We start from the raw sequence: 12,299 nt of genomic DNA on the forward strand, positions 1-12,299 counted from the left end.
AGAATTAAAGACTTGTAGGTTTTGTGGTTCTAAAAGATATTCGTATAATTATTCTCATATTTTTTCAACACCAGTTTTAAAATGAGGAATTTATATTTACCCTGCTTACCTTTTTTTTTAGTAAGAAAGATTGCAGCAGTAAATTAATAAAAATACACTTCAAAGAAAACCTTTTTATTAGATACTTATCTTTGTATACATATTGAGTTAAAGCAAGTAGCAGAGACAGTTTCTTCAGGTTACCTTATATTGTTAATATTTAAGCAGTTCTCCGTACCTCCAGGAGATTTTATAAACCTTATCTCACTTGTTCCTATTATCAACATGGAGAACTAGATATTATTTTTATTCCCATTTTGCAGATAGGAAAACTGAATTGCACACATGCTCCAAGTGGAACAAGCTCCATTTTTGTTTATTTTGTATATTGGCCTTATGTGAAATACTTTGTTTGAACAAAAAGACCATGGCAAAAATGTTTGAAAACCACTCACCTAAACCATGCTTATCTCTCTATGTAAATACATAGCTAGATTCTTCAGAGTTGTATCATTTCTATTTTCAGTAGAGCGTAATTTAAATTCATTGAAAACACAAATTTTCTAAAATACAGTTAGTTTCTAAAATATTCTTTAGGGCTTAAAAACATTTTTTTAAAAAACATGTTTTTATTGCTCACATTTAAATCACTTTGATTCAAATAAAACTAAAAATGTATTTATAGTAGCCAAAAATTTCTAAAATAAATCTTGTCTTAGGAACATATATAAAAATTGCCCATGCTTTTAAATGGAGCATAATGAATATTATATAGCAAATATGTATCTGTTGATAATAGAGGGACTTGCCATGGTTTTATAGTCTAAATAGAAATTAATTGCTTCAAGGCAATATAATTATATAATATTAAGAATAGGTAGTATTTTACAAATTGAAACTAATAGATTTGTTACAAACTCATAATGAATTAATAAGTAATATACACATTTGGTTGTATTTAGGCATACATACTTTTTGTTAAAGCATGTGTAATAAAATTTGGCCTTGCACTTAAATGGTAATAGCTCTTAAATGATTATGTACTATTTTGAATTGATGTCAGTGATTTCTACATAAATAGCAGTCATAGCAGAATTTGTCAGGGTGGGGGATTGAATGAGAATCAGTTCAATGTGAGATAAGGCTAGTCCACAATATCACCGTTTATGTTTCATTATGGAAGAAAGATTCAGTTTCCTTTCCTTGAATAAGATATCCGTTCTGTGAGCAGAGACACCTAATCTTGATCACTTAATATAATTGGAGAACTTTTAGTGCACCATCTTGTGTTGACATTTTGAACTTCTCTCAAATAAAATGTGTATAAATGAGGAGGGTGTACTACTAGTCTGCAATATATATATATATATATATATATATAAATATACAAATGCTTTCCTCAAAATTAACTTGATTTACATCTTTAGTACACCTTGAAACTTTCAGTAAAAACGAGCAAAAGATGTAGAGTTGTTATTTTTAAAATTCACTTGCATTTACTTAGTACAGGATAGCATTAATACAGTATATAAATTAATCACAACATTATGATCTTTGTAGTTGTGTTACAATGAAAGGAAGATGATAAAATTGTCCTTATAAGAATGTATTGTATACCCTGACTTTTATATTTTTTCAGTATGATGGCAAAATATTTTGGTTTTTGTTTCCAAAAAGCGAGTTTTCTGGCATACCTGATTTCTTTCTTCAAACTGTTGTAGTAACAGGATATTCCTAGAAATCAGTCTTACACATTTCAGTATGGGAAGAAGGGTTAATTTTTAACCAAAAACATGCAATAAAAAAAGTGATCATAGCTTTATCATTAGGAATGCTGGCTTATCATTTAAAATAACATGTCCATTGGCAAGGCCATGTGAGTGATTTGGAGCTTTAGAGGTTTGAATATAAACAGGCCTGGGGGGAATGAGACAGAAATGCAGAAGAAAGCATTATAGAAAGCACTGGAATTTTCTTGTTACCCAAGATATAGAATAGGGTTGTTTGGGTGAAATTGCTAAAAATCAGCCGAGACAAAGTTGGGATGCCATATGAATACCTAGGATTGGTGACAAAATTTGCTGACAGACATGGGTAAGAGTAATCGTGTGTATTGTGTTTTTTAATCTGTGAAATTTTTCTTAAACGTTTTTTAAATTAACCTTTCAATCTAGTGTAGTGAGGTCTTTTATTTCATTTTTTTCCATTGTTTCAAATAACAATTTGGTATCAAAAACGTGGTTTCTATTGTTATATTCCCTGGAATGTGTGTGTATACGCCCATGTGTGAGTATATGCATATACACATACACGTACACACATAGGTACATACATAATTAGATGATCACACAGTAAATGTGGGTGATTGTCCAAGGTTCAGATAAAAACTAATCATACCTCATGTCACTAAATGAGCCTTATCCTATTATTTAGTTTTGGGATTGATGGATTTTAGTCACATAAAAGTGATGGTTATTCGACAAGAATATTATTAAAAGCAAAGTGCCTTTTGTGTCACTGTTTACTTCCTCAGTGACGTTTGGTAACTGGTACATGAATAAATTCCCAGGGCCCTTTATGATATCCAAGATTTATCTTCTCCCTGAATTCTTGTTTGTATATAGTTTTGCCATATTCAAACACCAATATAATGTTTGACGCTATAGTAAATATGCAGTAAATGGTCACTACTCTTATTTCAGACCATACCATGCTCTAAGCCCCAGAAAGTGAACAGAAGAAGCAATTTAACATCCCTGGGGGCGAAACCTATATGCACATAGATACACACAAATAACAGGAGAAGATTAACACTGAAGTAGAATGAAAAGTAGTAGTAATTGAACAGTCTGGTTGATGTATATCCAAATATACATAGCAGTATGTATAGCTTGGGTTTGGATAAGAACTTTCTCTACTTCCTCTCATGGTTCTGAAGTTTCTGAAAATGGAATCAAACTGCACTTTTAAGGCCGACAAAGGAAATATATCAATTCATTTTTTTCTAAAAATTCTCTTTGGGACAAAGTCAACCAGAAATCTTTGTGACTGGCCAGACTTTCTGTCTACAAAGCCATGCATATGGGCTCATTTCGAACATGAAGAATGTTCAGAATGAGGCTATACTTCCTCACTGGTTAAGCAATAGACCAAGTTGTCCTCTGAAAGAAGTGAGCATAGGAGCAGTGGCACTAACAAATGCCTTTTGTCTGCTGTGCAGAGGCACCGTGGATTGCATCAGTTAGGCTTCATCAGCTACCTAATGCAATGTAACTTGGGAGATAAGATAAATCAAAGGGATGACACTATTAGATTTGAAAGATGAGAGCTCTTCCAAAGTAATTGCAGAGCGTATATTTCAGTGCTATTGACTTCAGGAGGTTATTGAAGTAAAAAGTCTTTGCAACAAAACCAATCTTTCAAGAGATGGGTAGCAAGTAAACAGAATCATGCTTTTTTTCCTACAAAGAAAATTTCCCAGGAAAAAGAGAAAATCTCCTTTGTATATTTGTTTTATACAACTTATGTATTTAACCTCGTTTTTTATTATATCACCAGCTTGGGTATTTACTTTTGTTTATGCAGCTCATGCGCAAATGTAGATTAAGCAGGAGAGACAGATTTTTCCTATTCAAGGATATTGTCATCTATTACTAAATTGTTTTGAGTGCAAGTGCCTAAAAGTAACTGAAATGGATCATTTCTGACTCTTCACTAATTGTTACCGGGATTTAAGAATTTATCCTTTATTAAATAAAGTAGTAGCATTTCCTTTTCAAAAAACACTTGAAACTTTGCATTTTCTATTTATTATCTGAAATGTTATAAATTAAATTTAGGAATTGAGAGATGGAAAAATGTCACAATCGATTCCTCTTGCTTTTGTAGCCCACTGTGTGTGAACGGGAGCTGTGCGTATTTGCTTTTCAAACCCTGGGAGTCATGAATGAAGCTGCTGATGAAATAGCAACTGGAGCTCAGGTAGTAATACATGATACTAATTATTTCTTATTTTGATTTGAAAAATTTGTTCCAGTTCATTAGTTACCTTCACTCTGCTATTCTTTGGGGGAACTTTTTGATAGCTTCTTGTTAGAAGGCAAATCAGGATTTGATTTTTTTTTTAGATACTAACTAAATTTTCTCTCTTCATCTAATGTGTGTTTTGTCATTTTGCAATTGCCAATGGGAGAAATTAAACCCACTTTCTGTTGTTTGAAAAATAATTGTAATTCTTTCTTACATAGTGAAGTTGAGATATTGAAACTCCCTAGTATATGCTTTATATAAATTTATTTGTAAAGGTATACTGCCATAAAATGGAAGCAAATCTATTTTTAAAACTTAGGTGAAAAAATAATAGGCAGAACATATAATAAAAAGAAAGCATTCAGGTTTACTGTAGCTGTGTTTATGAGATAGTAATAAAAGTAATTCCATCACCATTTCAATATTTTTTTTGTTCACTTAGAGAACTTGACTAAACTACTAATTTGTCTATGAGGAAAAAGCGGAGAAAACTTTAAAAAAATTAATGAATGTTAACTAAGAGAAGCTAGACCAACCATGTATGGAAACAATTGAGATGCTACCATATTTTAACAAAATACAGTATTGCAAAAGAGTAGAATGGTAGATAACCCCAAAATGGATCAAGTAAAAAATAAATTCAATATGTTAAAGTAGATACCACAATCCTCCCTTACTAATGAATTATAGGTGGGAGCAAATGACCTGCAACGAGGAGAACATCAATTTAGTTCTTTACCTTACTAATTGTTACCGTAATTTAAGAATTTATTCTTAAATTTGTGTGCAAAAGTAAATTCCAAGTGGCTTAATGAATAGTTTGTTTTTTAAAAATTGTATTCAAACTAAAGAACAGTAAAATTGAGCATGCACAGTGTATCAGGTTTATGCATTTATGCAGTTTTTAGAAATCGTAAAGGGAACTATGAACAGATTTGGTCCATACATATGTTTTTTACTTGAAAAAACAATGAACCCTAAGAGCAAAGTATGAAAAACTTCTTTTCCCACAATCATAATTAATATAAGAGCTCAAAAAATTGAGGAACAAAATGAAGACTGTAACAGATTAATAGGGGAAATGAATGCAAATTCACAAAAATGGACATGAAGTTAGTAAAGGCACATGAGAAAATATGAACAGGAAGCTAAGTGTAAAAGGAATCACTGGTCTCTTAATTTATAAAATTTACACAGATAGGTGGGAAAAATGATCATGCAACAAGACATATTGTCATTCTTTCAGCAAGTATGGCATGCCTATGAGATGAAGGCTCTAGATATTACACTAGATGAAGGTACAACAGTTAATTAATATAGATGACAGCATAGGTCTGATGAATTTACGTGTCCCTTAACTTAGTCATTTCACTGATTAACTAAACTATGATATATCTACCTGGTGATATATTAAGGATAATATTTGTTATATAATTGAATTATAAATGAAAAATAATACAAACAGTAGAAAATTAGTCTTATGTGTGATGTGGAAAAAATGATTCCATGACTAAAATAAATTTTAAAAGTACACCTTGGTATTGCTCCTATACATAACGTGCACAAATTTGCATATTAAAGGCACTGAGATTCCCAAAAACTAAGAAAATAACTAGTCTGTACTTACAGGATTACATGGAGAGTCTTTTTCTTTTCTTCTCAGCCCCGGAAAGTAATATTGTAAAAAAAAAAAAGAAAAGACATTTTATGTGGTATTTATAGCTATGTAAAAATAAGTAAAATCTTACAAGGGGTATATGTTTATAAATATATATATATACATGCATGTATATTACAAGTATATATGTAGGTATGTGCATATATATTGAAAATAACTTCAAGTAATCCACTTAAAATCTGTGGATTTTACTGGATATAAATTTCCCCTCAAACAAAGAAATTTAAGGCTAGAAATAGTAAATTATTGATTAGAAGGAAAATTAGCATCATGCTCACAGTAAGGTAGGCTGATAGAATAATAGGTGGCTTTTTTCCTTCTTATAATAGTTACATCTCTAAAAATAATGGTTCTTAAATAAAAATAAATTGTAAATTATATAATGATAGTTACGAATATAAAGCACAAGTGTTTGGTGTTTTATTTAGTGATTTAACTCTAAAGATCAATATCCAAAGATCAGAGAATTTAGTGATTCTACTCCAAAGACAATATTCTTTTGGCTACTTTATTTTTTAAAACAGGTGCCCCAATATTCTGGTCATGATCCTAAAGACTACCTGGAAACTACTTATTTTTCTAAACAGAAAGAAACTCTACCTCAGTAATCTGAATGCATCAGTTGACCCTGCATTTTAAGTGGAGTTCTAGGGGCTGCAAAGACATTGTTCAGGATCAATGGAGGAGACTCTACTGGAATGACAGAGTACTGTGGTCCAAGCAGCTACCATTCCAGGACCCCAAATGTTGCTTTAACCACAACAGCTCCATTTTATTTGTTTATTTATTGGGCTTGCATATAAAATTTTTTTAAAAGTTGCTATTGTAATGTTTGACAATCATTGGTTTACAGTTCTGAATCCACTACTTGTTTCAGACTGCTTTGTGTATTGGTAGGCTATTTCTGTAGGTACCTTTCTTACCCATGTGGACTTCCAATCAGTAAAATACTAATGACTGAATTTTTCTCATTAGCAGAGTTCTGAGGCCTTTCATATCTGAAAGGGGGTGGGGAGGGTCTTGCTCTACCCCTTGAATTGCATGTAATGTAATGCCTTTCAGCAGCACCTGGTTCTGTAAGCTCACAGCTCTTTTATCCCAACTTGTATAATGACCTAATTCCATTGCTTGAATTTAGTATTAATATTTCTTCGCATTCCTACCCTAAGTATCTTAGTCACCCTCCAAATTGCTTCTACAATCTTGTTATTCAGTCTAAGAAGACAGATAGATGTGTGTAACTCCTTGTTTATAGTACTCATCATATATGCTAAGGTACTATTTAGAATCTTTAATTTTTGAATACTAGAAGTAGGGAAATGAATCATTTGAGCTAAATCATAGTTATGTGTTGTCTTTTACTTCCTAAAGTGGACATTTTACTCCATGAAATATTTAGAAAAATCGAGATATGTAAATTGAATATAAATCCAAAAAGTATTGTAGTTCTTCAGTGAAAATTCTAATGCCAGCTTCTGTAACAGATAAACCGTAAAATCACAGAGACTCAGTGTGATAGAACTTTATTTGCTACACACACTGTCCAGTTAGGATGTCTGATGGGCCACTTTCTATGGGGGAACTGGACTTCTCCCACTGTTGGCCCTGCCGTCTTCAGTCCATGGCGTGTGGTAGAGGGGAGGGAGGAGGTGGAGGAGGCGCACCTGTGTCCGCATCAGGCCCGCTTCCCACTTACATCTGCTGGTTGAAGCTAGTCTAAAACCTTATTTAGATGAAAGAGGTGGAAATGTCCGTTTTTTTTATGGACTTTGATAAAGCTTCAGTTACATACTGTGAAGAACTTTTAAAGGTTTTGTAAATACCACACCTTCCCCCAAAGTGTCAAAAACAGCTATTTTAACGATTCTGCATTCTCAGGAATTCTTGTTTGGGTTTTAATTTCATTAGGAAACCAGATAATGCTGAAAACAATCTGTATCTGGGTTAAGATGCATTTCTTTGGGGTAGAAGGAATGTAAGTATAGGAAAGGAAAACAAAAAGGAGGGTTCTATTATGTCTTTATTATATATCTGTTGTTTGGGATCCAACTTATTGCATATGTATGTATGGTTGTATATACATATACGCATAAATGGAATAGTGTGTCAGAAATATTAGCTGTTTCAGTTCCGACGTTTTCTGAATGAGTCCTTCCTGTGGATGTGTATGTCTGAGATGTGCTTGGTGCATGTTATTGTCAGTGGCTTGAGTATTGCTAATTATTTTAGGTCACTGGGTATTGTGGATGCTGTGATTGGGTGGGTGTGTTTTGTGAGTACACACACAATAGAGTGAGTCCTACTGTCATTAGGTTACCATGCCCCTCTCATAAAAGCAGGAGAATTAAATATTATCCCACTGTTATTGTACCTTTTTTTCCAATGCCTCTTTAAAAACTTTCTCAAAATAGCCTTCCCTACAAAGACACATAAAGTCTCCTGCTGCCTTATTAAGTCGCTGGTGTTCATACTATAAATATGTCTGTTCAGGTGAATTCCCTCCATTTAGACAGTATCAGTTTTCTTGATGCAGTTGCCAGAAATGTATTGTTTTGGGAACTGGGCAGAGGAGCCATACTCTTATTAATAATTGCTAAATAGTACTGCCTCCTGGTAAATTGTGCAGAGCGATCATAGGATAACATAGGGATAAAGCCGTTGTATTTAGCAAATCAAAGGTCATTAATGGCCTCTGACAGAGGAAGGAGAAAGAGGCAAGGTGATGTCAGGCCATTTGCTATTCTTGGAGCATACCAGGTTCTTTTCCTGCGTGTGTGGCTTCCTTCACCAGGAACAGTTTCTCCCCAGATAGTTACGTCTCCCTCCCTAACCTCATTTAGGTTTCTGTTAAGACATCACCATCCTTCCTAGCCACTCTAAAGCAGCACCCCCTCTGCATTATTCTCTAATGCCTCCTTTATTTTTATAGGATTTAATGGTTCCACAAATTTTATTGAAGCATACATTTGTTTAACTGGCTTTTTTTAAAAACAGATTTTAGAATGTTTTCATCATCCATAACCATTAGCAGTCAGTCGTTCCCCAGTTCTCTCCATCTTCCTCTGTCTTCTCCCCAACACACCCCAGCCCCAGCAATCACTTGTCAAGTGTCTTAACTGGCTTTTTATTACATAAACTTACCAGAGCAGGGACCTGTAGGTCTTATTTCTTGTTTGACCTAGAACAATGCTAGCAAATGATATGTGCTCATGACAAAAAGATATTTAATATTAGAATGGGAGTAATTAGCGGCAGCACATGTTTACTTTAAACTAATGGTCAACTGGGTCAGATTTGGTCTATAGTCATGAATTACAGATTTGAGAGATTGGTAGCAGTCCTAGGTCTTACTACTTCACTTGTATACCACCACAAGAGGGAGAACAATGGCAAAGTACTAGATGAAACATGAAGGGTAGTAACTATCTTATGTGTGTATTTCAAGGTGGTAGATCTGCTGGTCTCCATGTGTAGATCTGCGTTGGAGTCTCCTAGAAAAGTTGTCATTTTCGAGCCATATCCTTCTGTGGTAGATCCTAATGATCCTCAGATGTTGGCCTTCAACCCCAGGGTAAGTTGTGATCCTAGAACACCAGTCACAAAGCTTGCTTTAACAGGAATTGACATTTTAGTCTCATTAGCTCTACCTAAATCTCTATCTCCTCAAGCATATCTGTGATTATTTTAATTTTATTGTATATTTTTGGAGGTTTCTGACTTACCTAACCTTATTTTAATTTTAAAGATCATGGGTAAAGGGATAAGTTTTCCCTTTTCTTTTGTATTTTCACTTCAACCCTCCCTTCCCCTTTCCCTGCTCCCTCCCCAGCTGTCTGAAGGTTAGTGAAAGTTGAATTCATATTGTTAATGGATCAGGGTTTCTTCAGAAAATAATTTTATAAATATTCATGAAGATTAGGCAGAATCCTTCTGAAATAACAAAATTTTCAAATTGCATAAGACCTAAAAATTGCTTTAGTTTCTATTACTTGAAATAATTTCATAGAAATAACTCTATCAAATTTCCTTGGAACAACTTTCCTTCCTTCCTAAGTGGTAACAATACACATATTTACATCATGCTTAAAAACGAATTATCAGTTGGGTGAGTGTATGCTGTCATTGGCACACTGCCAGCCATACTCTTTTGGTAGCAATATTGTAATCAAAAGAAAATAAAAGCAATTGTGAGACTTGAAGTGGATATTTGCATTATTTTAGAAGGATTGTGTGCTTACTTTATTCATTGTGGCTTAGTGTTTTAGTGGCAAAAGCCTGAATCAGGAGCTCCATATCTTTTTTGTATTTCTAGATTTTACCCTGTAGATCAATATGATTTTGTGTACTTGTATAAGGACTGGCATTGTCTTCTTTTTTTCTTCCCTCTGACTCAAGTCATAAATCCTGTGTCATAGAGCCGTCTTCCCTTTTATTTACACAAAACAGCTATTGCTTTCAAGTTGACCCCCTTGGAAAAATTCACATACAGAAATAATATGTTTCTCTAGTGATGTGTAGATTTGCAAAGGCTTAGAAGTGAATATTGGTTTTTAAAATTTTTTTCTATTAAACAGAAAAAGAACTATGATCGAGTAATGAAAGCACTGGATAGCATAACTTCTATCAGAGAAATGACCCAAGTGAGTATATCATCTTCCGGCCTTGTACCTAATATTTTTAAAATGTCTTAAGAGTTCTAGCCATGCAGTGAAATGTAGTTTTTTCTGTTATATAGGGTATAATTAAAATCATTTTAAGAATTGTGCTTTATTAGAATATATTATTAAATTACAAGAGCATATTAGCATGCTAACACTGTGACTTTGGGACAATAAGTGCATAATTATAATCCTAATATTATGCTCTCAAACTCAGGCAAGAGCCTTGAGTACATATAGGTACGTCTGGATATTTTAGGGCAGAGGTCAAATCTGGCACCATCTTCCTAGAATGTCAATTTTAATTGATGGTAGCAATTTCAAAACATTTTAATTTTAAAATAGAAATATTTTTTAAAATGAAAATTTTGCATAGATATTTTAGATATAACACAGAATCTCAAAACCACTTTGGAAGATGCTAAACTCCCTGAGAGTATGAGTATATATTTTCGGTCATTAGGGAGGCTTTGGTGGAAAAGTTTGATGAACAAGGATCAGGGTTTGTTATGAAAATCTAACACATTCCTGGGCTGTAGTCCAGTACTTGGAAAAGCACATGCTATTGAATTATTGAGGCCTTTCCACTGCCAAAGATTTGGAGAGAGGTTTAAAACTCATGATTGTAAGTAGATATTAATAATCCAAAATTGACAGCAACACGTATTATGTGTACAGCTTACATATAGTGGTTTCAAGGACTTGCACTACTTTAGAGACCCTTGTTGTAGGCTTCTAGTGAGTATTACCCTGGCTCATTTATTTTCTCTGGGGAAGGAAAAGGGGGATGAATCCTCCTGTCCCAGGAGCTACTAAGCTTCTACCCTACTCCCTCCCCTCTCCCAGTACCATCTCCTGTATTTGAAGATAGAATTCAAAGAGTTCATTTTTACATTTCTCATTTTGATCTTAATTCTTTTTGTCATTATTTATTCATGTGGTCAGATATTCATTCATTCAACAAAATAGTGTGTGTCAGACAAATGGTAAAAAAGAGATCCTTTAATTCACAAGTGCTATTATTTGCTTAAAAACCACCATCCCTTCCATTTGTATTTCTGTGCTCGTACCTTTCTGTATTATTTGAATTCTTTCTCAAAGAAGCATTCACTATTTGTATAGGAAAAGAAAACAATAAAATGCATTTCCATTTCAGAGAAAAAAAGGACTTCCTGCAATATCTAACACGAAGTTAAATAAACATTTTTAGTCATGAAAAAGACTTTGGAATAGGGTATTTATACTGTACCCTAGACCCTGATTATTCTTGGATTTAAGAATAGCTACAGACTCTGACTCTGGAATCAGCTTTCTGCCAAAAATTGCCTCCTTTATTCTGGGTCATGCGTAAGCTATTTTAATAGGAGGCAACGTAGACGACTGTCAGCCGGGGAAGTTAGAGGCCAGGATTGTATAACTGGCTTCTCAATGAGTGTGGCCTGTGACCTTGGGCAAGTTGCTGAATTGCTTGATGCCTCAGTGTCTTCACTGCCGAGGTGGAAATAGTAACACTGCACCCTCTTACAGTGGGACTTCATAGGGTTGCTGTCAGGTTTTATTGCATCAAATTCTTTAAACCTCTCTGAATAAATATAACATTATACTGTCCTATTTGCTAGAACATTCTGCCCTGGCAATAGCACTAAGTTGTCACAGAGAGATTGCTCTTTGTTCTATAGAATGGCTAATTATCGGGGTAAATTCTATTAAATACTTTTTGAAGAAGGGTTCTTCTTATGTAAATTGTGTTCAGTTTTCTACACTTAAGTCTGTACCCTCAGATATGAGCAGCATGAGTAGCAGCTATCACAAGTTCTGCTTTCTTATTAGCTAAAAGTTAAAAATGGCCTGTAATCCAGCACTTTGGGAGGCTGAGGTGGGAGGATTGGTTGAGT

The 12,299-nt window shown here is 33.9% G+C and overlaps 1 protein-coding gene across 3 annotated transcripts in view; it reads left to right on the plus strand.

Annotated features, from left to right (window-relative positions):
- PARP8 (poly(ADP-ribose) polymerase family member 8) overlaps positions 1-12,299 on the plus strand; it is a 150,902-nt gene that overhangs the window by 120,767 nt on the left and 17,836 nt on the right. For 2 of the 3 annotated variants that reach the window (XM_045566348.1, XM_045566346.1), the window contains exons 16-18: positions 3,928-4,023; positions 9,192-9,317; positions 10,321-10,386. In XM_045566348.1, the coding sequence (XP_045422304.1) occupies positions 3,928-4,023; positions 9,192-9,317; positions 10,321-10,386 (288 nt within the window). The remainder of the gene's footprint in view (positions 1-3,927; positions 4,024-9,191; positions 9,318-10,320; positions 10,387-12,299) is intronic. The other variant, XM_045566347.1, reaches the window with a different exon arrangement.

Source organism: Lemur catta, chromosome 12 (genome assembly GCF_020740605.2).
Source record: "Lemur catta isolate mLemCat1 chromosome 12, mLemCat1.pri, whole genome shotgun sequence".
Classification (NCBI taxonomy): domain Eukaryota; kingdom Metazoa; phylum Chordata; class Mammalia; order Primates; family Lemuridae; genus Lemur; species Lemur catta.